We start from the raw sequence: 26,256 nt of genomic DNA on the forward strand, positions 1-26,256 counted from the left end.
TAAAGAGGAGAGACTATAAAAGTCTATTAATCTAAATAAATAAAAGCTAAGCTAGGGGATTTAATATTAAGGTTTAGTTATAAAATATCTTATATATTAAGTAAGAAAAGTTAGGGGTATTTATATCTAGGTTATATATATTAGTAGTAAATACTTACTTATTTATCTATATTTATTAGTTAATTCTACCTTTATTAATTTAATTATTTATATATATATATAAATAATAATATTTACTATAATTCTTTATATAGTGCTTAAGGATTATTAATTACTTAGGTAACTTACTTATTAATATTACTAAGTAAGGTAATCTAATTATACCTCTTATATATTAAATAAAGAATATACTTAGCTACTACTATAGTGATTTTAAAATAATAGTATAAAGAATGATTTAGTTAATTCTATAGATTATTAATAAAGAAATAATAATATCTAAATACTAGATTTAGAATCTAATATCTCTTAGTAATAGTTATATTTATATGGTCATGCTGATAGGTGCTAACTAAGAACTCTATAGATAAAGTTTAATTTAAGTAGGGGAGGATATGATATTAATAGTAGGTATATAGCTTTAGGGAAGCTATATTAGGGGTGTAATGATATCTAGTAACTAATATTACTATTTATATAGTTAGTTAGACCTTATATTTATTCTTAGCTTAGGTTAAAATATAAAAGATAGCTAGAATCCCTTAAAGTAAAGAAGATATATATAGGGTGGCTGCTGGCCTATCTCCTACCCTTATACTCTTTGAAGACTCCATGTCCTTAATGATGATGAATATCCCAGTATATTAATGATTTAATTCTCTTAATAAGAGATTAAATAAGATTCTAGTAATAAGAGAACTTAGTAATAAGAAAAAGGGGAATATAATAATTAAATACTATAACTAATTAAAAGATTAAAAAAATTATAATTTTATGAAATTAAAGAATATAAAGAAGAAGAGGTTCTGTAAGGCTAAGAAGTATTCTTATTAATAATTTAATACTACTACTATATAACCTTCCTATTAGTAATATTTAATAGTAAATATTCTTAAATAAAATTAGCTTTTCTTTATATTATACTTAATTAATTTGAATAGGATAATAGGTAAATAAATAAAGAAAGTTTAATATTTAATAAGTTATATAACTATAATATAATATAGTTACTTAGTAAGTATTCTCTTATTAAGAGTTTTATATAAATACTATTATTAGATGCTGCTATAAATATTTTATATACTAAGTATACTATATTCTTTATATAAAATATATTAAGTAATTTAGATCTCTTATTAAGAGATTCTTAATATAGCCTTTATTAGTTTATATTATTTTAATTTAGAATAGCTCTAGTTTATGAAGGCATTATATTATTAGGCTATTTATATATATTATTTATATATATCTTTATTATCTCTTAATAATAGTAAAATATAATATTTTTATCTATATATTATCTAGAATTTATATAATCTAAAGGGAAGCTATTCTTATATAGTATAATACTTTCTTCTTTTAAGGTATATTAATTATATTATTTAGATAGAATATTAAATTAAAAATTATTTTTTATTAAATAAGTAGATAAAAAGAAGTTATTAGTAGATTAAATATAAGTCTTCTAAATAGTAAAAATTAAGCCTATATTACTAGACTAATTATTATTATTATATAAGTATAGAGAGTAGTATATTTTTTCTATCTCTTAGTAATATCTCTATAAGTAGGCTAGATATATCCTACTTATTAAGTTCCTAGGGATATTTAGGTATTATCTAGGCTATAAAATACTATAGGGAACTATATTATTTATATAAGTAATAGATTTATTAAGAAAAGTATATATATTTAATATTAAACTACTTAGTTTTTAATAAGATATAGATTCTCTTATTTCTACCCTATACTACTAGGCCTTAGTATTTAGAGAAATACTAATCTACTAGCTTATATAGTTATACTTATAATTTATAAGTTTATAACTTCTAAGTAGCTTATATATAATAATCTCTTAATAAGAGATTATAGTATAATAATTAAGTTATATATTATAATAAAATTTTTATATATAAAGTAAATACCTTTTAGATTATATTAATAGTAATAGGATTTATACTAAGAAGCCCTAATATTTAGTATAGTAATAGAAACTAGTATAGTAGTAATTATAGTATAGTAGTATAGAAGTTAATAAGCTATTAGTATATATTAGTAATAAGATTAATAGGTTTTTAGATTATAGTTTATCTATAATATTTATAATATTCTCTTAATAGGAGATTATTCCACCTACTAAAAGTAATATAGTTTAAAATTATATACTACTTATAGGTAAAAGAGATTACCCACAATCTAATCTATATAGATTAGAAGGTAGATAACTAAGGTCATGGGTTTCCCTAAACCTATATAGGTTGGGTTGAACCCCTTATGGATCAACCCATATCCACCCCACAGCCAGTCTAGTCTCGCCCCATTCGAGGGACGGGCCGTGGATGTCAGACCCATGCGGTCTGAAAAATGAGTTAAGGGTCAAGTTGATTTATGATGGTCAATGACACAAAAGGAGGCAGCATGTTTGATGTCCAGGCAACGATGGCAAAGATGTGGTTCAGATTGACTGTAAAGGAGTGGTGCTAGAAGACATACTGTTGTTTCAAGCGCCCAGCTAGTATGTACTATAAGAGATGCGTCAGGCTTTCTGGGATTCTTCTATTGCAGTGGTGCTTCTACGGGTGGTTATATGATCCCTCCTCCTCAGCATTCTACTTGTTGAGTTGGCAAGTTCTCCCAATATATAGAAATTGAGGGGACAAACAGCCGACATATACATATATAGCCTGAGATATTCGTCCAGGTTCCGTTCATGGGTGCCATTGTGTGCCTTTGTCAAAATGTGGCTTCTTAGTAGTTAATTGTAAAATATTCAGGTATTTGAATATTCACCTGAAGGCGCTGGAACGTAGGTGGCAAAGCGGCAGAGACAGACGCTGGCGTGGGTGAGCATGAACATTTTTATTTATTTATTTATTTATTTATTTTTTGGCTTCAATTCTTGATGTGTTTGGCTTGTTTTGATTCGGTTCCTGTTCTAGATGCAGATCAGTTACTTCCACAGCATAATAGGGTTTGTCTGGTGCCATGAACGGGTTCCGTGTAGACTTCCTACTAGGATCATGACGAAAGATCCGAGTCTTCCATCGTACCATAACAATTGTATTCCAACCAGGTACACCGCTGCTCGAATCACCTGCAGTGAATACATTGATCATTCTCTACCTGCGGAAATCAACATGCTGGAACTTTAAGTAGTAAAAGAGTCTCGTTCACCGCTACTCTACGCCTTCCTTCTATCTACCAGAAACTTTCCCATAACCATCTCCTCCTTCAAGTTTTCCATCATCGAGCAGCAGAAAGGTCCAATCTTGTCCTCTACAAGATCCTCACTGAACATACTACAGTCACAAATCATGTCTGACTCCAATCCCACCGAGCCACGCAAATGCCAGAGCTGCAAAAAGGCAGAATCCGAAAGTGCTCCCTTGAGGAACTGCTCCCGCTGCAAATCGGCCGTCTACTGCTCCCGCGATTGCCAGAAAGCCGACTGGAAAACTCACAAGAAAGTCTGCGCCAGCAATGCTCAGGCAAACACAGACTCCGGCAGCCAGGCCGCGACTGACACCAACGCCACCCAATCCAGCAAAGCCCTAGAGATCGACTTCCTGAAGCCGTTTCATCGCCTCCACGCAAAGACCTGGCTCCATGACCGCACCGAAAAGGATACCTACAAGTTACTAATCGACACCTATCGTCTCCGGCTAGACGACGACTACACGTTCACCGGGGATATTGACGCGGATAGCATCTATGGCGGGGCGACTGATGGCGGACGCGCTGGCTTCCGCCGCTTCCTGAAGCGCGTTGAACGCAAACCCGATCTCCTTCCGAGGTGGTGGACCCCAGCCAAAGCGGAGGAATGCGTCCGGTACGGCACGGATTCCGCAAACTGGAGCGATCTTGGATATGCGGTGGAGAAGCACGACGTTGTCGAGCATTACGGAAACCATTTGATGCCGATGCAGCTGCGCATGTTTGGCGAGCAGGTGCTTGGAACTGGACCCGGTGGGCAGAAAGGGGCTGCTATGATGAAGATGCAGATGGACATCGAGGGCGGAAGCGGCATTGTCTCCTCTCACCTGGACTTCCGCGACCTTTTAAGAAATTGATGGGGCGTTGTAGCTGTGGAGGGGCTGCCCAATCAGTACGTGGTTTGCAGACATTTACTTCGACGGCCTCCAACCGACGAATGTTTATTGGCACGTCGAACCTGTTGTTGCTTTCCTTCTCTGACTGCGCTGCTTGCGATCAGCATGACAATGTGGAATCCTTATCACATTTTCTGAGCACTGACGGAAAAAAGGCGTTGAGTATTGGAAGTTTGGAACTTAGAAATAGTGCCAGCGTGACTAGTGAATTTTAGTCTAGTTCTAGTTAGAATACCCACCTTTCTGGTGGCGGAATCGCAAAGGGTGGGGTGAAAAAAAAAAAAAAAAAAAAAAATGACCTACGCAGGGCTCGAACCTGCAATCTCTTGATTCGTAGTCAAGCGCCTTACCATTGGGCCAGCAGGCCTTGTTGAAGTGGCTGGTCCCTGTTTTGCTACATGTCCTGAAGGAGAGCACTGCACCCTCATGACCTTTGTTCAGAATATTTTCTACCTACTTGGTCTTCATTAACATGAACTTGCATTGTTTATTCAAATAGCAGTGCCTTGAATTCTTAATTTTTATCAGATTCTGATCCTCAACCGTGATTTTCAGTTTGCATGACTATGCACCTTAGTATACCAATGTTGTTTGGAAAATATATATTTTGTCGTACCTGAAACAAAAAAAAAACAAGATCAACAACAGCTGAGCTGTCGTTCCAGATAAACCACACACTGGCAAACCAGGCTGACGATGTAACATACCACAAGGAGACCGCTCAAACTATCAAGTAATTCGAGGGTTCCAAGATTCCTGTAGTCGGCACCTTCAAAGGTCGAATAGGATCTGGGGCAGCTCTCCAAAAAATATGAACACATACTTTCTAGTCACCGGCCTGGAGGGTTCGATGCTACTCATGATTTTAAACTGGTTACACAATATGACTGTTTAGTTAGAATATCAGCATTAAGGTAGTACATATCGCATCTCGTTTGCATATTCTGGGACATGTGTGCGACCCGAGTCCACGCATTGCGGCCCTATCTCTACAGCCATTGGCGTTTACGATATAATTCCTCGAAACTTCAGTTGCAGTCTGGTTATCTCAGGGTTTGGCTTACATGCCGCGATTGAAGGCACATGAAACTTTTTAAGTAGGCCACCGCGTCTCCGTCTCAACCTGATCGTCTAAAGGTGGTTAGGAAATCGATTGGTTGCGGTGCCTCGCTTGAATAATGCAATTGTGTAGCCTCCTGGCAGCGTCACCTCACTCCTTCATATTCAGACAGATATGCAATAGTATGATGGGAGGAATCAAAGGCCCTTTGAAGAACGAGTCTTTGAGATGGTCAATGACTGAATTACTCTATAGGAGTGAGTTCTTCTTAACTCTACTAGAAGAGCCAGATTCAAGAAGAGCGGTAGGTGCTGATAAATTTTTGACATGGCAGCAACATTAGAAAAAGCACCCAGTGAAGGGATAAAAAATCTTATGGGAAAGCCAGCAGCGGTGAGTATGGAAAGTAGAAAATCCCATATTGTATCATGGCTCTGAGTGGTAAAGTGCTGCCGAGGTACAAAGCAACAGAAGCAGACTCAAGTATACATCATGGTACCTACACGGTCAAAGATCCTCCAAATCTATAGCTTGCAGTTTGGCCACTGGCTATAAGGTCGTCGGTTGCGATCAAAGCACGGCGGAGATGGCGTGGTCTTATATCTAGACGCAGTGGAAAGAACCTATGCACCTCCATCTATTAGTAACATTGAACATAGTACAATTGATACACTATAGTAGCAGACAATGCAGGGTCGCAACAAACCTGGAGCACCGGTACCCTCTTACGTCGATTTGACAGATTCATACGAAGAATCTGATACCCTCAAGGTGAAATAGCTGCGCTGGGGATTAGACTCGGTCATATTATTGAGGACGATATGACTATGAGACGAGAGCAGAGAATGTATCTTCTCCGTGTGGTATCTGAAAACTCGCGGATGGCTGCCCATCACAGGTAACCAGGACAGCAGCTGAGCCTGAAGAACCGTGAGCTTTTCCATATGTACGGTGAGCCATCTCGGATCTTCGGATAGTGAGATTGCGTAGAGGTAACACCTCACTTTCGTAGAGATAACGTCCTGTTATAATAAGTACACATTCATTCCCTCAAATCTCTGTGCGAAATAGACACAGGCATCTGTCGTGAATGGCTCTCCAGAGTGATCGAGAGGCAACATTGGTTGTAGGAATGCCTTACGAAATGGACCTAGGAGTGAAGAGAGCAAGAAGAATTTTGTTGCGTTGTCAGAAAGGGAACAAGCTGGCTAGCGCTCGCTCTGCTCGCTCCAGCTTCGGCTACGCTGAATTACACTTGGGGTCTTGGGCAGAGTTCACTGTGGTTCGGACCTACGGCCCTCACCTTAGGTAACATGAATTCTCTAGTAGGGAAATCAAATCATTATGTAGTATTAATATTAAATTATCATCTAGTAGAGAGATATTAATATTAAATTCTTATATTACAGGGATATTAAGTTATTATCTAGTAGGGATATCAAATGCCATCTATTATCTAGTATTAACTGTATTATTAATATTGAATTCTTATCTAGTAGGGATATCAAATCATCAAATTATCAAATCATTATCTAGTATCAATATCTAATTCTCAGGAGGTAGGACCTTTAGGGGCCTTAGAAAGGTGGTAGGAAAATACAAAATTAAGGCCTGAAATAAGAGGCATAAAGGCTAAACCCAAAGAGTCAATTTCGCGAACAAAAGCTGATTATTAAGTGATTATTAAGTAACTATTAAGCAGTATCCACTGTTATTTCTTTATGATAATATATAGGGGAGGATCTGCAGTCAATGGATGTACAGATAATTCATCCCCAGAGGACTGAATCGCCAAAGGACTGCAACAAGAGTTGATAAAGCCACAACTGGTGATACAGCGACCAGAAAGTCAAGTTCTTCAAGGTATGACCAACACCGGCGTCTCGGTGCTTCTCCCGGCCTCTACGGATGTCCTACTGAGCACGACTATTAGGCGGGCTATCGCCACGTGCAAATTAGCCTTTCGGTCTGCCGCTGGTATTTATAGTAAAAGCACAGCTATAGGCACGTTTTCTGCAGTTACAGCATAAGTACTGTCTTTAAGACACCTTCCGAGACAAAAAAACTAGATCTCTTTGCGCAGTTTTGCAGCTGTCCAGGTAGCCACCGTTAGGGCGAAATGTTGTTGCACCTGAAAGTCGAAAATGGATGCGTTTTGTCGCCCAGAATCGCTAGCTCTCTTAAAGCCAGTATGATCAACGAGTACTCTGTACAATTTCTTCAGGATTGCCTAGTACTTTTTCCTCTTGTGGCATATGCACCAGGTTGTGACGTGTAAGACAGCTAAGACAGCATACCGCAGTATTGCCGGAGAGAACGTTGAACTGACATAACTATCATGTAAATAATGAGATTAGAGACATTCTGATTCTCTAGAATACTTTTAGTCAATATTTCCGGTACTGACGTTATGTTGAGGTCCAAGACTATGGCTGATGATCAACGCGTTGGATAGCTAGGACCAGTAGGATGTCTCACTCTCCGGGAACGCCTCGGTAGAACATTGGAAATTCTACTAAACCCTATCTTTAGGGAGTGGCGGTGTAGCACTGTGGCCCGGTATTCAAGTTTAATATCAGACCTGTCCCAGCACCAAGTCTATTCCACAGTTTTCGCAGTGATCGATTTCTGGGGACGAGGAAACTTCTAATCTATTAATCGCGCCGCCGCTTGGGCAGGAGTGGGCATTAGCCACCACTTAGGGGCCTAGGGCATCTCGCGGTAGTCCCGTTCCAACCCCAAAACCGATGTCTTAAGGGCAATCAGTTCCATGGCCTCTGATTGGGTCCGATTCTCCTATTGTGGGGAGCTCGGAGAAACATGTGGAGTTACTGAATAGAAGGGTCTGCAATGTATTGCCACTACTATAAACGTCAATCATGCCATTGCCTTGCGGGATTTAGGTAGTAAAAGTGATGGAAAACTGTCTTCAAGGTGTAACAGTCATATTTTGTGTGTTTTGTTCTAGGACGTGAGATTGTATGTCAGGATAAAATGACAATAATAACAGAGTATAGATATGCTCATTAAGGACCAGAGACCCATAGCAACTAGATTAACTGGGGACCCACTATTGAAGCCATCTGAAGAACCAAATATAGTCATTGGTTAATGGAGCACGGAAGGTATGACCACATCTCCAGCGCGGAATTAGGCTGCATGTCTTAGACAGTTGCTTGGCGGTGTTGGCGCAGTCACTGCCTTCGTATCTTCGTATCCTGGGCATGGAAACGCTCGGATGTCGAGGATCTCCTTGAAGGTATAAAAGGCTCAATGCTACCCTTGTCTCTCTGACATTCATCATCAACAATAAATCAATCACTCAAACACTCTACAAACCACATAAAATGCAGATCAAGAGCTTCATCCTCGCCGCTTCGGCCGCTGCCACTGCCTCCGCCGCCGCCTGCTCTGCCCCTACCAACAAGTACTTTGGCGTCGTCTCCATCCACCCTGGCAGTGCCGTCCAGTATCAGTCCTTTAACGCTGCCAAGAGCAGCATCTTCGCTGGCCTCAACTCCCAGAACGCCACCTGTGACCGCCCCAACGAGAAGAGCGCCACTTTCTACATCGACGACGGTTCCCTGTACCTCTATGCCGCCTCTGCTACCCCCCAGGAGATCTTCGTCGACCGCTCCGGCATGGGTAAGTCACGTCCACACACTCAAAACGTGGAAAAAAGCAGAAACTGACAGGAACTCTACAGGCCAGGGTAAGATCGGCTACACCACCGGCCCTCAGCCCGCCCCCAAGAACTCCGAGCGCAAGGGCTGGGCCATCAACGACCAGAACCACCTCCAGTTTGCCGGCAATGACCTGATCGCCTGCCCCAACAGCATCGACGGTGCCTGGAGCATCTGGGCTGCCGGTGTTGCCAACCCCGCCGGCAACAAGGACTGCGTCGGCATCGCTGCTCGCGTCGAGGATGTTGCCAACCCTAACAGCTGTGTTTACACCCAGTAGATGAGAACGTGAGCTGGGTCTTGCGGTCTACTCATATACAGTCATTTGATTTGAGCGTTGCTTTTAATCTCTGTTACTGTTGCAGCTCTTAATCGAGTCCAGTGTTTTCCTGGCTATATCACTCCTTTTACAGTATATAATATCACTATTTGAAATATAAAACATATGTTTGGTGCATCAGCCAGAAAAACTCCTGAAATTCCATTATTATAACTTTCTCAAGGATAAGATACTGAAGAGGATGCTCTCCTGTTGTAGGTTCTGAAATGATCATGTGAGATGCCTTAACGCCAATCAGCTATGGAAGCGCTACCACATGCCCCTATTACTACGCATAAATAGTGTGCCTACCGCTGTTACCGTCGGCATGTTTGATGCTGAGCCTGTCAATACGCTACAAAGTATTGCAAATGGGTATAATTTCGGGAGAGCCATCATTCCATTAAGCGAAAGCTCCTACAACTATCAGCTACTTGCACACTCGACACTCGATCACTCTGCATCCCCAATAGGTTGTCTCCCTTCGCACACAACAACACCGTATCACGTCTGTCAGTAGGCCTGTTAACCCGCCACAGCGAATAACGCCTTTCATGACTCTCAGACGTTCCAGGACCGCAAGGGCATCCGAAGGCCCCCTCGTACAGGGCCAGCAGCGGATTACAGCGTGCATGGACAGCCAAAAGGATCCCAAGCTCTACTGAGAGAGTACTTGGCCTGGTCCTGGAAAGCTATCCAAGCCATCGGGCAATCCGGTGCCGGTCCCGCGCGAGGAGGCCCTTGGGTGCCCTTGCGGTAAGTAACAGATATCGAGTCACGTAAACTCGTATTCGCTTCGTTCACGCGCAGAGATAAATTCACACTGGCCATCCTAGGTTCAGGATGGCCATGACAGCTCGGACAGCCTGGACATCCATCCCGCTATCGAGATAGACGGCGCCAAGGATAGCCTCCACGGTTTGAGCCATCACGCCCGGGGACACACTGGCCTGAGACGGATTGATGAGAATGAGATTCTCCAGTCCAGCTTTGGAGCCCGTCTGTGCGAGATGGGGGTTGCTGCCCACCGACGAGACTACCTGGTTGATATAGCCTGGTGATTCGGTCAGTGGTCCATCTCAGGAACATTTGTGAGGGGCAACTAGCCTCGACCGGCTTTGGCTTCGTAGCCGTCCATCACGAGAATCAGCCGCAGGACCGCATCGCCGATTTGCGCTAGGTCCTTATTGCCGTCGGAACGATATGCTAGTCCGGGCATGGCAAGCGCGCCGGCACTACCGAGAGCTTCGTAGAGGATTGCACGATTGGTGAAGTCGTAATAGATAATATCCTCGACGGACTCAGCCCTTTCGTCAAGCGACATGTGAGACATGGCCATGGTTGATGAATGGAAAATGTAATCGTGTATTGGATGACGCGGATTAGAATGGTGAGTGTTGAAAAGAGAAGTAGGGGCACATAAGATGAAAGATGAAGCAAGAGAAGATGGAAAAAAGAGGGGAATGGATACCTATTTATCTACGCCTCTTCTATAGTCCTGTGTGATGTAAGAACTGCGGCAGACGCTGCGCCGCAATACCAGGCATACTCCAAGGCGTATCGCCTTCATGATGCAGGCGGTTGTCGATTGGCTATGCCATGGCTCTGTAAACCGTAAAACCACTCAACCCGAAGGCGTCTAGACACGATCTTTAGCGTAATAGGAATAGTAGGTAGTGAACAAGCTCGATGGAAGTGAGTTCTGCAATATGACCGCGGAACAAAAAGTCGGCCCACTATACGCAGAAGAGTCAACCATTTTATACGTCCTCTGTAAATGGCCAGCCACTACTTGATTCTTGGTAGTTGATACGTCTAAATGACGGTCCGGCCATAAGCAACCGGACTCTGTCGGCACGAACCACGGTCGAAGTATGCGAGCGGGACCAGCCGCAGCAGAATGCTTCCATAGGTACACTCTGTCTGACTCTCGGCAGTATCATCTAAAGGCAAGTCAGACAAGCTCCACCAAGACATCTGGTACGGCTGACAGCTATTCATGTCAGTACTATTCGGCCGGCCGCAACTGAGGTACCACGGTCGTCTCTTGATGTATTGGCATAAAGGAATGGCTTTTTTCTTATTCTTTAGCTTAATCAATGCAAAATAACGTCATTTAAGACCCTTTTCACTGAATCCTTATCTAAATTGGCTACCACAGATATCACACATACCTGGTGGTGTGGTTGTCCAGCCAGTGCATGCGATTACACCGTAATTGTGTAAGACGACTGCTTCGTATACTGTCTACCAGTCATCAATTCATCATCAACACTGCAGTGTCTCTCGCTTCATCGCAATCTGTTGTTGCCCTCCTCAACACGATTTTTCTATGAGATGGGGGTTTATCTTATTAAAAAACAGCCCCAGATTCAAGATAACAAGGACGCTCTCCAAAGTCCGACAGGTAACTCGTTCATGGTGAACATTATGCTACATTCAGCCCTACCAATGGCAGCAGCTCTGGTTAATTCACTCCAAATTGTTCCAGATATGGTACCTACGGTAGAAGCGTACCAAACAGGAAAGCTTTGTGTATTGTCACTGTGGATGCCATCACCGTCTACGGGTCCGGCTCGGCAGACTCTTCAAGATCGAAGAGAAAGTTGATGGGTTTCTTGAATTATATCAGGAAAAGCGCACTTCGTCGCAGTACTCGATCCTCGGTCAGGTTTTGACCGCGGACGATGTCATGGACATGGTGAGATTTCACCTCGCAATTGTCAAGCTCTTTTACGCCAGTATACCTAGCGACTGGACAACAATCTGGCCCCACACCGCTGCTAGGCAGGCTAGGCCTAGGTAAAGTGCTGTAAGCTTATTAGAAAGTATGGAGCAAAGAAAGGCCATATTATTACCACAGGCAGCCGAAGCAAGACCATACCTTGAATAAGAGGGAATAAGGAGTAGGGACCCTAGCATCGGATTTGGTGTTGATAAGAGCACTAGGTTCGAGCATGATGAAAGAAAGAGACTTGGAAGTAGGCTTTTCCACATGTCCATTGTATACTCCGTCGAAACGCTGTCTCCCAGTGAGCGCAACTTTCCTCATACTATTAGAGTCACGTGAAAGGATAAGTGCAACGAGGGATTTGTGCCGCCCTCAGCAGGAAAACAGAAAAATCATGTGACATTAACTGTTATGAACCAATGGCATAATAGGTATTGAAGCATTATTTGCCAAGATTGAGTCACGTGGAGTTGTGCCTCTTGATTTTTTTGCCCGCGGGTAAGAACTACTCCGGCACCACAGCGCGACTCTTATTAAGAATATCCCGTTCTCAGCTGGGTTGATGTTAGTAAGCTGATTTGCAGGCATCGCCCCCGCGCTGGCTGGCCTTCCTTAACCGATCGCGGACGCGGGGAGCCGTGTGTCTGCCTGCCTTCTCAGGCCAGTGAGGGAGACGGAAATGCATATCTGCCAAACGTCCCAGTTGACCCGGCTGATCGATTCTTAGGCTCAGCTGGCGGCCGCCGGTCGGTTCTTAGATTTGATCGTCGCTAGAATGGTGGAGTCATGCAATCGAAATTCGTTTGTGAATCTCTCGGCATGTAGCTACCGTGCCTGCTATTTATCTGACCCCGACGCAAGGCGGGGCCCCTCGTGAACCCATGGGCTAGGAGCCGACCGTATTTGCCGTCGCCATCTGACCTCCGCCAGTATCCAGACTCACCATGCCTATTAGAATGTTTATAAGAGTATTGATGCCTTTCTTTAATTTCTCCAGCAATCATCCTTCATCGATAATTTACTCCATCCCTGCAACTTCTCCAGTCCTGTCATTTCGACCCATCTTCATATACATACAAATACACAATGTCGCCCAAGCGCCAATTCGACCCCAACTTCACTCCCTACGTCATCAACTCTATGGGACCCAGGACCCCCGAGCGCGCTCGCGTCGTCTTGGGATCTCTGATCAAGCACATCCACGACTTTGCTCGTGAGGTCGAGCTAAGTCCCGCCGAGTGGATGCTCGGTGTCGAGTTCATCAACTCTATCGGCAAGATCAGCACTCCTGTGCGCAACGAGTGCCACCGCATTTGCGATGTTATCGGCCTTGAATCGTAAGTACAGCGACGCAGCAATCAAAATTTCAGAAGATGAATGCTGACTGAGTCGATCAGCCTTGTCGATGAGATCGCCAACAAGATCGTCACTGACGAGGGCCTGACTCCCACCTCCAACGTCATTCTCGGCCCCTTCTGGTCGCCCAACGCTCCCTTCCGCAATCTCGGCGACAGCATCATCCAGGATCCCAACCCCAACGGCAAGGTCACCTTCATGCACGGTGTCCTGACTGATATGGAGACCGGAAAGCCCGTCGTCGGCGCAGTCCTCGACATCTGGCAGGCCTCCGCCAACGGCCAGTACGACTTCCAGGACCCCAATCAGAGCGAGAACAACCTCCGCGGCAAGTTCAGATCGAACGAGAAGGGCGAGTTCTACTGGTACTGTTACCATCCTACCCCTTACTCTCTGCCCACCGACGGTCCGGCCGGTGTTCTCCTCAATCTCATGGATCGCTCTCCCATGCGCCCCGCCCACATTCACCTCATGATCACCCACCCCGACTACGCCACCATCATCAACCAGATCTACCCCAGCGACGACCCGCATCTCGACATCGACTCGGTCTTTGCTGTCAAGGATGACCTTGTCGTTGATTTCAAACCCAAGACCGACGATCCCAAGGCCGAGCTCGACCTCGAGTACAACGTCAAGATGGCCTTGAAGAAGCACCACCCCAACCCCAACACCGCGCCCCCTGTTTCGTCCTTCGAGCGCTTCAACAAGGGCCAGAAGCTGTGAGGAAGTGTTTGAATGATTGATGCATCTTTTCAATTTCTCTACTGTAGAAACAGGGTGGCGCCGCCATCGCCAGAGCAATCCGACTTCTCCTAGACGGTGTGGTCTGAACTCCTGTTTTCCATACCTTACCGCTGTACATATTATTGTTTGATACTCCTGTTCGCATGATTCCTAGGTGTTGAGTTATTAGCATAAGCAGCGATTATTACAGCTGAATAGAATTTCATTTGACCATATACATCTTCAGAGGTCAGATCAATTGTGACCAGTATTTCGCGTCGGTACTACGGGTCTATGGGACAGACGCAATTCGCCTGCGTAGTGATGCCTGGGGCAACAGGCCATGTTGATTGCTGCCTCAGGCAGAACACCGAGCTGCGGTGACAGCTTGGCACGAGCTGTTCTTATGTTCTGCTCACCGACCATTACACCCTTTCTTCCTCATTCAATTTGATCAAATTCGACGTAGTCTATCTGCCAGATCTCCATAACACTAAAGTCGAATCTCTATCTGTATCTAGGATGTCGACTACTTCCCCATCCGACGCCCTGCGCTTCCACCTGGCATATAAACCGCAGCCCCTCAAATTTGGCACCAGTGGTCGGAGGGGCAAAGTGGTTGACTYGRCGCMGCTGGAGATCTACACAAATGTTCTGGCAGAGATTCGCTATTTGCAGTCATTGCAGCTCTCAGAAGGAGGCATTCGCAAAGGAGATGATTTCTATTTCGCTCACGACCTCCGACCTAGCTCCACTCGCTATGTAGAGAACAACCGCGGTGGTCTTTGTCAAGCGGTCGTGCAAGCCTTGAAAGATGGAGGCATGCAGCCGATCAATCTTGGGGCTATTCCTACGCCTGCACTCACCTATTTCGCCCTTCAAAAGGCCAACGGAAGTATCATGGTAACGGGGAGCCACATCCCGTTTGATCGCAACGGCTACAAGCTCAATACCTCCAAAGGAGAACTCCTCAAAAAGGACGAACAGCCCATCAACGATGTGGTCGATGTTGTGCGCGAAGAGCTTCTCTCTCAGCCTTTTGCCGATTCTCTGTTCAATGACCAAGGCATGCTTCGCGATTCCCCTTCAGACCTTCCTCCTGTTGCGCCCGAGGGTAGAGCTGCATATATCCAGCGCTACCTTGACTTCTTCCGAGGTGAATCGCTCAAGGGCATGAAGGTCCTCGTGTACCAGCATTCTGCCGTCGGTCGCGACGTTCTGGTTGAGATTCTGGAGAAGCTTGGCTCCGAGGCCACTCCAGCCGGTCGCAGCGAGACCTTTGTCCCCATAGACACCGAAGCCATCGACGAGGCGCAACTCAACACCGTCCAGAATTTGTACGATAGCACGGGACAGTCATTCAACGCGGTCGTCTCGACAGACGGAGACAGCGATCGCCCGCTCCTCCTCGCCCCGGAAGGCAACAGACTCCGCTTCTTCGGCGGCGACCTGCTAGGCATGATCGTCGCAGACTTCCTCCAAGCCGACTCCGTCGTGGTCCCAATCAGCACCAACGACGCCATCGACCGCGGCTCTCTGGCTGGCGTTCTCGAGCCGAAAACAAAGATCGGCAGTCCGTACGTGATCGCCGGGATGCAGAGCGCCGCGGGGAAAGGCCGCCAGAGCGTCTGCGGATGGGAAGCCAACGGCGGCTTTCTGACAGGCTCTGATATCGAGCGCGACGGCAAGGTGCTCCCTGCGCTCCCGACGCGGGACGCGGTTCTCCCTCTCCTCTGTGCCCTGTTTGCAGCGCAAAGCCGGCAAATTTCCCTGCCTGCGCTCTTCACTACCTTGCCCAAACGATTCAGCCGTGCTGCGTTGATCCGGAACTTCCCTCGTGCCACGAGCATGAAGATCATTGACCGCTTCTCGCTCCGTGAGGGTGGTGCGCAGAACGCGGAAGAGCAGTCCCGTCGGATCCGTCAAGAGCTGGAAGGGATCTTCTCTGCCCGGCATGGGTTTTCCTCGATCTCTCGTATAGACTACACGGATGGGGTTCGGATCATTTTCCAGAATGGAGATGTCGCTCATTTCCGTCCTTCGGGGAATGCGGATGAGCTTCGAATTTATGCTGTGGCGGACACGCAGGAGCGTGCGGACCAGATCGCGGCGGAGGGGGTGGCTGAGCCGGAGGGTCTTCTGCGGAAGCTGGAGCGTTTGGTTCAGGGTTAGTAGCGGCATCTCCTCGTTGCGTTGTTGTTACTTGCAATATAGTAAATACAACTAGACAAATATGGCAGATTTCATCCGGACGGATTGTACGTCGTAAATGACAACTCCTGGAGAGTAAAAAAAGCGTGTGCTCTGCTTGAGATGTAGCTCATCCTGAATAGGAACTTTTCCACCACTGAAACCCCTACAATTTTAGAAACACACACATTCGCACACAGTTATTGGGGATGGAAATGCATTACTGTTGATGAGCCTGATGGCTACAGTTCGCTGGACTCAGAGAAATCTCATATATGACCTTATAGTTTATACGGATGGACAAGGTAGATTGATAAGAAGACCATAAACCAAAAGGTGAGATAGTGTTAGAGGTCTCAATTGGAGAAGCTAACAATGTCCTCCAGGCACGAAGGTCAGGTACCCTACAGCGGCAAAATAGCCAGCGCTCCATAGACTGAGGCTAATTACAATTGCCAGAAGGAGCCGAGACAGGCATGCACGTCTTCCCATGCCAAGACTAAATCTACGGCATTATCACTCAATATGACAGTCCTTATCAAGCGGAGTTATTACTCCGCTAGCAAGCCTCAGACCAAATATATATACCGACCCCGACACCATGGAAGGAACAGCACGAGACACCATAGAATCCAGCCATTCGACCGCAGCACACCATGTCGCCGAGCCCTCCATCCTCCTATTCGAGCACAGCCGCAAGGCCTCCACCTCGGTTCATCGAGCTCCGTCCAAAGGGAGGTTAGTAATTTGACTCAACAAGGATCGGACAATGCCGACCTTTTGGGCTTGGCAGTTCCTGGAGAATGGACTGACCCATATTTTACAGAGGGAGTGTTGATCACGTTCCCCGAGGGTGCATCGGGCCAGGTCGATTCCAGACGCAAACGACACGCTATCTCGCAGAAGAACCAGCGAGACCGGTTAAAGGCGGCACTAGAGCAGATGGCTCGGGTGCTACACGCTGGTGGCGTTGGTTCTGGCCCCAGGGGGTTGTCTGGGACGAAGGTAAGGGTGCTTTGGTCTCCTGCAGGTTGTTGTTTTTCATGGGGTTGCTGTCTGGTGGATGCTGACTGTGCTGAATTTACTTGCAGGTTGAACTGATTGAAACTGCGGTGGAATATATTCAGAGTCTTGAGAAGGAGGTAAAGACGCTGAGGAGCTTAGTGAAAGAGGTGCCTCGGTCTGATCAGAGGGGTGAATGCTCCGACTGAACAGTCCTTCTTCGTTTAATGGAGTCTCATGAAATGAATGGTTTGTGGCGCTGGTAAATTAAATCTCCAAGGTCCAACTTCCAAGACATTTTTAGAGAAAGGCAGATGCATATGGTCGTATCGCTGCGCCATGTGGCCAGTCAACCCACGTAGGATACGAATGGGCTGCTGCGTCCCCAAGTGGCCTGTCGCCCGGCAGTATCGCCATAAACATCTAGCACTGGAAGTGCCGAGCAGCCAAGACTCTTGGAATAGATTGGATGGAACCCAGAGTAAGCTGGATCGCAGACCACGTTCCATCAGGTGGATCTGTGATTGGCCATACAAGCTTTCGGACTGGGGGCTGGAGGAGGTCTTGGCAGATGGCCGCCAAGAGTCAGAAGAAGCAGAGGGCCACAGAGAGAGCCTATCAACTGACAGTCGTCTCATGGCTGACGAGATAACGAGGCAGATTCCTGCGAGATGCAGGTTAATTCGAAAAATTTAGCGACAGGATCTGGACTGCATTGGGTCTAGTTCGCTCGCCTCTCAGGCGTTTTATGGTTTTCTGGAAAGGCTGCTGATCATGTCGAGGGCTGTGGTGTGCTTACTATATAAGCACCATGCACGCTCCAGTATTAGGGATAGGGACGAGATTACCTGCAAGTTGTAAGGACAAGATATAGGATATCTATCCTTGCACCGACAAGATGACCCTCCATCAGTTCGATTACCTGTTTGCCCTTGGCACTATCTTTGCCTTCCTCGATGCCTGGAACATCGGCGCCAACGATGTCGCCAACTCCTGGGCGACCTCGGTGTCGTCTCGCTCGCTGAAGTACTGGCAGGCCATGGTCCTCGCCTCTATCATGGAATTTAGTGGAAGGTATGTTTGTTCCAGTTCCGATAGGATGAGCCCATTCGGAGGATACTAACCCCTCCGCCACAGTATGGGTGTAGGTGCTCGTGTCGCAGATACCATCAGAACCAAGATCGTCGACGTCAAGGCCTTTGAGAAGAACCCTGCCCTGCTGATGCTGGGTATGGTCTGTGCTGTCACGTCTTCCTCCATCTACCTCACCATCGCCACCCGTTTCGGTATGCCGGTGTCGACAACTCACTCGATCATGGGTGGTGTGATCGGTATGGGCATTGCCGCTCTGGGATCCGATGGCGTCAAGTGGTGGGGAGGAGACATCAACTCTGGTGTCGTCCAGGTCTTCCTTGCCTGGATCATCGCGCCTCTTCTGTCCGGTGTCTTTGGTGCCATCATCTTCCTCTTGACCAAGTATGGAGTCATGGAGCGTAAGAACTCGGTTGTGAAGGCTTTTATCTCCATTCCCATTTACTTTGGCATCACCTCTGCTTTGCTCACCAGTACGTCACCCGGCCTTAGCAAGATGCTTGACGATGCTGACTGGCACAGTGCTTATCGTGTGGAAGGGTGGTTCCGCCAGGATCACGCTCACCGATTCGGAAACTACCGGTGTGATCATCGGTGTGGGTGCTGCCGTCGCGCTGGTTGTCACCGTCTTCTTTCTCCCTTGGCTGCACAGGAGGTTGATCAAGGAGGACTGGCAGCTGAAGTGGTACCATCTCTTCATGGGTCCTCTTGTGCTGCGTCGTGGCGAAGTGCCCCCTGCACCCGAGGGCTACAAGACCGTGCAGGACTACTACAGGGGCCACAAGACCCTAGAGGAGCTGCAGCGCGAACGTGCTAACATTGAAAGAGCCGGACCTTCTGATGAGGAGAGCGAACCTGCCGTGCGCGAGGGAGACAAGGAAGGTCATGTTGTTGCTGCTTCTGCCGAGGTCGAAGAGCCCAAGTTTACCCTCATCGGGCCCCGCCCCGAGGGAGGAGCCTTGAGTCCGGCCGTCCTCTTCTGGCAGTTCCGTCGATTCTTCTTCCGCGGTATCGAGCAAGATGTCGTCAGTCTGCAAAAGAAGCGAAACCTTCTCAGTGGTGACTTGGAGATGGTCCATGCCCATGCGCAGCATTACGACAACAAGGCCGAATACATGTACTCCTTCCTCCAGGTCATGACTGCTGCTACTGCTTCTTTCACTCACGGTGCCAACGATGTCTCCAAGTATGTATCTTCCCGGCTTCCTCGTGTTGAACGTCTGCTGACAGATTGATCCAGTGCCGTTGGTCCTTATGCCACCATTTACTATGTCTGGTCGACCAACCAGCTCAAGTCCAAGAGCCCTGTTCCGTACTGGATCTTGTGAGTATCCACCTTTCAAATCCCTAGTAATATCTCTAATCAATCGTAGGGCTTTCGGAGGTGCCGCCATCGTCATCGGTCTGTGGACCTACGGCTACAACATCATGCGCAACCTGGGTAACAGAATCACCCTGCACTCCCCATCCCGCGGTTTCTCCATGGAGCTGGGCTCTGCCATTACCGTCATCATGGCCACCAGACTGAGTATGTCATATCCTAGGGCTACTGCTTTAGCGATCATAGTTGTGCTAACAGTTTACAGAGCTCCCCGTCTCCACTACCCAATGTATCTCTGGTGCCACAGTTGGTGTGGGCCTATGCAATGGCACTTGGAGAACCATCAACTGGCGCATGATTGCATGGATCTACTTTGGCTGGGTTATTACCCTCCCTGTCGCTGGAATTATTTCCGGCTGTCTCATGGGCATCATCATCAATGCCCCTCGCTGGGGATTGACCTACTAAACTGTTCAGAAAGAAAGCTAGATTGGGGGAAAGGTGATGAGATTGACAATACCACTCAACGGCATTTACGCTTTATTTAATGATAATAGTGACTTTAGTCAAGTGATACCTATGAAGTGACATAAAATTGAATTCTAATATATGTTGTCTACCACGCAGTCTACCAACTTTGCATACCGCCTCCTTGTCTATGTATATCAGTAAACAAGCGATCGAAATCAATACCCGAATCTCACTCTGTCCACCCATCCCCAGCCCCCAGCATCCAATTCACCCCGACCAACTCCAACCCATGCCTCTCAACCCACTCCGCAACCTTAAACGACCGCCTCGCAGTAAACTCCTCCCCACCAACATCCTCCTTCGTCAGCGCGAAACCCTTCGGCTCTCGGAATAGCAGGAACAGATACCGGTGCGGGCGCGATCTGCACCATTAGCTTTGTCCGTTTCATCTAAATCCACAAGAATACAAATACTAACTCATCTTTCGGCCCGGGTCCCAGATACTCTGTCAATGCGGTGCCTCCGTCCGCCTGTTCGGCCTTCAATCCCGAGACGACCCAGTGTCTCCAAAAGGCGAATTTGGGGTCGTCGGGTGTGGGGGCGTCGGCGTCAACTAGGAGGAGGGTATAGCTTGTTGAAGATGGTGAGTTGTTCTCCTGTTATGCCGGAGTTAGATTGCTTCGGTGCTGTTGGCGGAGTACATCTACCACTTTGGAAAAAGATACGCTTGGAGCTGTCTTGCATTCGCTGGCGCGGAAGAGATTCCCCAACGAGACGGATTTATTGTTGAAGGAGACATGCAGCCGGGTGGTGGGTTTGAAGTCTGGGGGTAGGAAGGGGAGTAAGCCGGGGGTCAGGCTGGCTTGGGCGAGTGGGATTCGAGGGACATTTTGCTCGACAATGGGTGTTGCGCTTGAGGACATGATGGTGAATGGCAGAGTTACAATGATATATAGTCATGTCGTATGCTTGTGGATTAGAGATGAGGTTGTGACTGGCGGAAAATTAGAGGATGCGCCATCTTAGGCAATTTTGGTGATACATGGGGTGTGCGGGGTATCTACAGAGTACTCTAGTATGCTTCATTTACTGTTTATTTAGATTCTTCATAAGCAGACCTTAGTATTGTATGAATGTATGATAGTATGCCATATGTTTTGAAGCTTGTATGAAACTATGCATAATTTACATAGTTTTAGACTCTAAGCCACGTCAACACAACCTTTTGCATAGGATCCTTGGTAGAGCTCCATCTCCAGTCCTACTCCTACACATTCACATAGAACATACATAGCTGGCCAGATAAAGATATAGATTGATATTGGGGCAAATATATTCCAACAACTAAAGAACAACACCGCCACAAGCATCATTGTTACCTTTGTGCTATGTCAGATATGACGTCATTTGTGTACTGCGCCAACATATAACTTCCTCATCTCCTATTTCAAGACACTCCACCAACTACCAGTGAAACATACCTTCTCCGTCTATTACTTTGAAACCTTCTTATTATCGACTTTACTACAAGAATACAAATCAAATCAACCACCCAAATCACCATGCCAAACAACAACTTCTCCTCCTCCTCCCAAGACACAGGCGTCACTGGCGCCGCGAAATTCGTCACCTCCACCCTCGGAAATACTGTCGGCGGAGTCTCTCGCACTGTTGGTGGAGTGACTGGTGCAGCCACCCGAGGAATCGGCGACACCATCACGAGTGCAACGGGAAGTGCAGGAAAGCCCGTTGGGGATGCGTTGGGCAGTGTCGGGACGGGCGTTGAAGATGGGGCGAACCGAGTTGCAAAGGGAGTCGAAGATGCTGGACAATGGCGGTAAATAAGGTACGAGATACTATAGACACATCTGGGTGACGATAGGCTGAATATCTAACTTATGTTGTGGCAAATTGTGGGTGTATTAGGCTTAGATGTGTTTTGCTCTTCCAAGTGGTGCTCATAGTTCCTGAATGTAATGATCGTTCTTACGGTTTGTTCTTTTATCATTTGGTTAGTGTACTGTAGCTACTATTCCATACTTTTATTGCGATAATCTTATTCTAGTTGGTTGCTCTGGTACATCTGGATTTGTTGTCTTCGTAAGCTAAAGGATGGAACAATTGGGCGTCAGGCCATTTAAGGGTGTAAAAATCAATATCTCATTCAGGGTGTCCTGAATTATAAAACACCTAAATAACACCAAAGATAAGGCCTATTTGATACCTCCAAAAGAGCTTATCAGATCATAATTCATTGTTCCTGTGGATCCGCTGATTGTAGGTATATCTAGCCAGACCAATCAAAGTATAGCAGCAACAGGCCAGCCAATCATCTGAGACATTCCAACCGGCTTTACCATTCTCCGGACTGGGTGCAAGGGGATCCAGATTGATAACTTGGCGGCTCCCCACAGGGAAAATCAATCCATCTTCCTCATCGTTGCGACGCGTAAGACTCACCCAGCCATGGGTTGGCCTTATCATATAGTCAAACTCAGCCCAGAGGCAAAATCGCAGCGTCGAGAGCTTCTCGATCGATACGGGTTGTACTCTCAACTATCGGTCCTCATACCGATTTTGTTCTTTTGGCTGTATCGGTTAGGGCATTGGGTCTATCTCCGCTCAACTCGGAGAGACGGATACAGTGCAGTTACTCGTCCAGCAGACTCGACGACTTCTAGTCCTGCGAATTTTGTGAGGCGATGGCGGTCGATCCTTTGGTGGGTCGAAGATGAAGTCGCTCCCGGCTGGGGGCCGAGGGAGCATTGGATTTTTGGCGCAGCATGGGCGTTGTGGTTGCTAACTTTGTGCATTTATCAGACGGGAACTGGTGAGTGTATTTTTATCAACTTTCACCCATGCTTCTACAATAATCTAATACCGTCCAGACTACCTTCATGTAACAAAACGCTTTGGCATAGTAGCTGTGGCGCAACTACCCACACATTTTGTCCTTGCAGTCAAATCTCGATACAATCCTTTAGCACTGGTTTTCAACACATCATACGAGAGACTGCTACCATGGCACCGAATATCCGGCAGACTGATATTCCTTCTGATCGTCGTCCATGTGACATTGTACCTGAACTACTTTATCCAAACGGCAACGCTGCAAGAGCACCTCACCTCGCTCAAGATCATCATTGGCATCATATCATTCATGTCACTTTTCGCCATGATGAGCACCAGCATTGGGGCCGTCCGTTGTCGCAACTATCGGATATTCTACATCACGCACTCGGTGCTTGCATCCCTCCTCCTGATCTTTCTCACCTTTCACGCAAAGTCTCTGCGCTGGTACATCATTGAGACACTGGCTGTTAGCCTTCTAGCCCTACTCAGCCGTCTAGATACCATCACCGCGTATGCGACCATCTCCCGTATCCCCCGAACGAACCTCATCAGCGTGCAAATTCCTATTCCCGCATCAAAAGTACAAAGATTCCGAACAGCGCCAGGCCAACACGTCTTCTTATCCTTACACGCAGAGACAGCGATGAAGATCAAATCATCGCTCATACAGAACATGTTCCTCCGAAATCCATTTACTGTCGCGAATGTCTCGGAGAACAATGAGATCACCCTCGTTGCGCGGGTACAAGATGGTCCGACGTCCAGAGCCTTGGATGCGCTGGTGGATTCGGCGGAGAAGCCAAGTCTGGTCGAACTCTACGGACCTTTTGGGAGTATTCCACACTTCGCAGAGCTAGGAAGGGAGTGTGATCGAATTCTTGTTGTGGCGGGTGGAGTTGGCGCGACGTTTGCTTTGCCGGTCTACCGTGAACTGAAGGAGCAAGTTGAAGCGGAGGGCAAGGGTCAAGATAGGATTACATTTGTGTGGTCCATGAAGACGCTGGAAGAAGCTGCGTGGGTGGTGGGATTGGCGAATGGGCAGACCTTAACCCAAGATGAGAACGTCAAAGTATATCTGACTCAGTCCTATCATATGCGCAGACAAAAGCCTTCCCCGGATGAGAGTGTCGAGTTAGAGGAGTTACAAGCGCAGAGAAAAGTCGTATGGTCATCCGCGGAAACTGGACGGCCTGACCTAGGCAACATCGTGGACGATGTTCTCGGCGAGTCTGATGAGCGCGTAGCTGTGCTCTTCTGCGGACCACCAGGAATGGGAAGGGTATTACGGGAAAAGATTGGCAGGTATGTACGGAAAGGAAGAGATGTTTGGTGGCATGCCGAAGCCTTTGGCTGGTGATGGGATAACCCAATAGTCTATTGCGACGAAAGGATATTATGCCATGTCAGCAAAATCTTCATTCTGGCCTTTCATGATTAGGCAACGAAACAGGTTAGCAGTACTCATACTGTGATTAGACATTGTACATTTCCCTCTGGGTACGCATCCACTCTATCGCATCCTCCTTCGTAGCATTTTCATGAGCAAATTGCCATGTCAAAAGATCATCTAGGGCTTGCCGCATGAACGGACCTCCCTTTTCGAGACCGTACAAGGCCAAAATATCATGGCCGTTGAGAATAGGCTTTACATATGGGGCGTCCTCCAGCTTCGCCTCAGAGATATATTCCACAAACCTCGACCATTGCTTAATCTGGGCCAGCTTTTCACTACCATACCTCATTTGATCGACGTCAGCTTCCAGAAGCGCGAACAATACTTGTAATCTCCAAGTACTGCCGCAAGACCTAATCAATAGTCCGAGAGGACCTGTACGTAGCTTTCCGGGGAAAGACTCGTCTGTTGTAACCTCGCCCATGTAATGCTGGATGCGAGGACAATTTCTCACTGATTGAAAGACAAATCCAGGAACTTTTACTTTTCGCTCTGCAAGATCCTCGAGGTGACCGATACCCATCGACACAAAAGCAGTCAGCATCCAAATGTCATCCATTTTCTCGGGCTGGAGCAGAATATTCCTGAGTGTTTCTAGGCCCCCGCTTAACAGGAAAGCCACGGTTTCAAAGGCGCGAGCCCATCTATTGCGCCCTGGGCCATACCACTCCGAGTGCCAAAGAACCCAGCTTGGTTTCTCATCTTCAATACATGGCACCGCATCGAGAAAGACTGGATTGTAAAGACGGAGTTCATGGATCAATTGAAAAGCCGAAAGCGTGTTTTTGCCTCTGAGGATCTTTATGAGCTCCGATTCTACCCGCTGACGACTGGCCTTTATGCAGAGTTGCTGCCGCAGCTCGATAACTCGCATTGCGTCCATGGTCTCTCGTTCAATTCGGAAACCAAGCTGAGCTGCGATTCGGATCAATCGGAGGATTCGGAGGGGGTCATCAGCAAAGGCTTCGAAGGGGAAAGATGGCGTTCTGACGACACCAGCAGCCAGGTCATGCAGTCCAAGTCCCGTGTGATCTTCGACAATTCCTGTCTTGAGGTTGTAGAACAGAGCGTTGATTGTAGCATCGCGACGATGAGCATCCTCCTCCGGAGTTCCAAACTCCATTTGCGGGATCCTGCTCTCCTCGCTGTAGGTTTCCTTTCTGAGATTCACGAAATCTACCGAGAGGCCGAAAATACTGTGGAAACTTCCGGTCTCGAGGTGTTTGGATTTCTTCGAGTTCTTTTTGATCTCGTGCAGCTTTGAGATTACAGGAGGAACTCCGAGGCGCCTTGCCTCGTCAAGGTATTTATGCTTTTCTTTCTCGAGATAATTCTCAAGCGCGTGGCCGAACTGGATGCCAGTCATGGAGCTGAGTGCCACGTCGATATCTGAGGATTGACGATCGAGAAGTCTGTCTCGAACCCATCCGCCGACGAACCACATGTCCAGATTCGTCACGTCATTGTTGCTGGAGACGATGCTGTCGCGACAGGCTAAGAGTAGCTGTCGCAGAAGCTCTTCTGCGGGCGACAGATGGAGAACTGGTGCTTGTCCTGCCGTCTGTAGACGGCTGTTCACTGTGTTGGTTGTGAATTCCTTTATTTGCGTCATTTCGGGTACTTTATTCTAGGCAGTGCTGGTTGTGAAACGGATACGGGCTTTGAGGGCCTTGAAAGAACGCAAGAATTCTGAAGATTTGCAAGGAAGACTTGAGATGAGGTTAGCTACAA

The 26,256-nt window shown here is 46.8% G+C and overlaps 10 protein-coding genes and 1 non-coding gene across 11 annotated transcripts; 7 read left to right on the forward strand and 4 right to left on the reverse strand.

Moving 5' to 3' along the window:
- Positions 1 to 3,473: 3,473 nt before the first annotated feature.
- Aspvir_009302 (zinc finger MYND domain-containing protein) lies at positions 3,474 to 4,229 on the forward strand (the record flags this gene model as incomplete). The annotated part of the gene is made up of 1 exon (XM_043272450.1): positions 3,474 to 4,229. The coding sequence occupies one exon, from the start codon at positions 3,474 to 3,476 to the stop codon at positions 4,227 to 4,229; it is 756 nt and encodes a 251-aa protein (XP_043128385.1).
- A 334-nt stretch (positions 4,230 to 4,563) lies between these two features.
- Positions 4,564 to 4,635, reverse strand: Aspvir_009303. The gene has a single exon. It is a non-coding gene; the product is annotated as a tRNA-Arg (tRNA).
- A 4,040-nt stretch (positions 4,636 to 8,675) lies between these two features.
- On the forward strand, positions 8,676 to 9,291 carry aspf34 (cell wall protein PhiA; the record flags this gene model as incomplete). The annotated part of the gene is made up of 2 exons (XM_043272451.1): positions 8,676 to 8,973; positions 9,035 to 9,291. 2 exons carry the CDS (start codon positions 8,676 to 8,678, stop codon positions 9,289 to 9,291), a joined length of 555 nt encoding a protein of 184 aa, XP_043128386.1.
- An 857-nt stretch (positions 9,292 to 10,148) lies between these two features.
- Positions 10,149 to 10,669, reverse strand: Aspvir_009305 (ribonuclease III domain-containing protein; the record flags this gene model as incomplete). Its single annotated transcript, XM_043272452.1, has 2 exons — positions 10,149 to 10,384; positions 10,438 to 10,669. 2 exons carry the CDS (start codon positions 10,667 to 10,669, stop codon positions 10,149 to 10,151), a joined length of 468 nt encoding a protein of 155 aa, XP_043128387.1.
- Positions 10,670 to 13,147: 2,478 nt separating this feature from the next.
- On the forward strand, positions 13,148 to 14,143 carry Aspvir_009306 (putative catechol dioxygenase; the record flags this gene model as incomplete). The annotated part of the gene is made up of 2 exons (XM_043272453.1): positions 13,148 to 13,398; positions 13,459 to 14,143. 2 exons carry the CDS (start codon positions 13,148 to 13,150, stop codon positions 14,141 to 14,143), a joined length of 936 nt encoding a protein of 311 aa, XP_043128388.1.
- A 2,846-nt stretch (positions 14,144 to 16,989) lies between these two features.
- Positions 16,990 to 17,544, forward strand: Aspvir_009307 (uncharacterized protein; the record flags this gene model as incomplete). Its single annotated transcript, XM_043272454.1, has 3 exons — positions 16,990 to 17,071; positions 17,160 to 17,338; positions 17,425 to 17,544. The coding sequence occupies 3 exons, from the start codon at positions 16,990 to 16,992 to the stop codon at positions 17,542 to 17,544; spliced, it is 381 nt and encodes a 126-aa protein (XP_043128389.1).
- A 689-nt stretch (positions 17,545 to 18,233) lies between these two features.
- On the forward strand, positions 18,234 to 20,216 carry Aspvir_009308 (inorganic phosphate transporter; the record flags this gene model as incomplete). The annotated part of the gene is made up of 6 exons (XM_043272455.1): positions 18,234 to 18,409; positions 18,473 to 18,900; positions 18,950 to 19,613; positions 19,668 to 19,751; positions 19,801 to 19,955; positions 20,014 to 20,216. 6 exons carry the CDS (start codon positions 18,234 to 18,236, stop codon positions 20,214 to 20,216), a joined length of 1,710 nt encoding a protein of 569 aa, XP_043128390.1.
- Positions 20,217 to 20,448: 232 nt separating this feature from the next.
- Positions 20,449 to 21,142, reverse strand: Aspvir_009309 (YbhB/YbcL family Raf kinase inhibitor-like protein; the record flags this gene model as incomplete). The annotated part of the gene is made up of 3 exons (XM_043272456.1): positions 20,449 to 20,641; positions 20,697 to 20,875; positions 20,945 to 21,142. 3 exons carry the CDS (start codon positions 21,140 to 21,142, stop codon positions 20,449 to 20,451), a joined length of 570 nt encoding a protein of 189 aa, XP_043128391.1.
- Positions 21,143 to 21,781: 639 nt separating this feature from the next.
- On the forward strand, positions 21,782 to 22,060 carry Aspvir_009310 (uncharacterized protein; the record flags this gene model as incomplete). The annotated part of the gene is made up of 1 exon (XM_043272457.1): positions 21,782 to 22,060. One exon carries the CDS (start codon positions 21,782 to 21,784, stop codon positions 22,058 to 22,060), a length of 279 nt encoding a protein of 92 aa, XP_043128392.1.
- Positions 22,061 to 23,002: 942 nt separating this feature from the next.
- Aspvir_009311 (putative metalloreductase Fre8) lies at positions 23,003 to 24,429 on the forward strand (the record flags this gene model as incomplete). Its single annotated transcript, XM_043272458.1, has 3 exons — positions 23,003 to 23,011; positions 23,040 to 23,049; positions 23,108 to 24,429. 3 exons carry the CDS (start codon positions 23,003 to 23,005, stop codon positions 24,427 to 24,429), a joined length of 1,341 nt encoding a protein of 446 aa, XP_043128393.1.
- Positions 24,430 to 24,544: 115 nt separating this feature from the next.
- Positions 24,545 to 26,137, reverse strand: Aspvir_009312 (uncharacterized protein; the record flags this gene model as incomplete). The annotated part of the gene is made up of 1 exon (XM_043272459.1): positions 24,545 to 26,137. The coding sequence occupies one exon, from the start codon at positions 26,135 to 26,137 to the stop codon at positions 24,545 to 24,547; it is 1,593 nt and encodes a 530-aa protein (XP_043128394.1).
- Between the last annotated feature and the right edge of the window lie 119 nt (positions 26,138 to 26,256).

Source organism: Aspergillus viridinutans, assembly GCF_018404265.1.
Source record: "Aspergillus viridinutans IFM 47045 DNA, scaffold_8, whole genome shotgun sequence".
Lineage (NCBI taxonomy): Eukaryota > Fungi > Ascomycota > Eurotiomycetes > Eurotiales > Aspergillaceae > Aspergillus > Aspergillus viridinutans.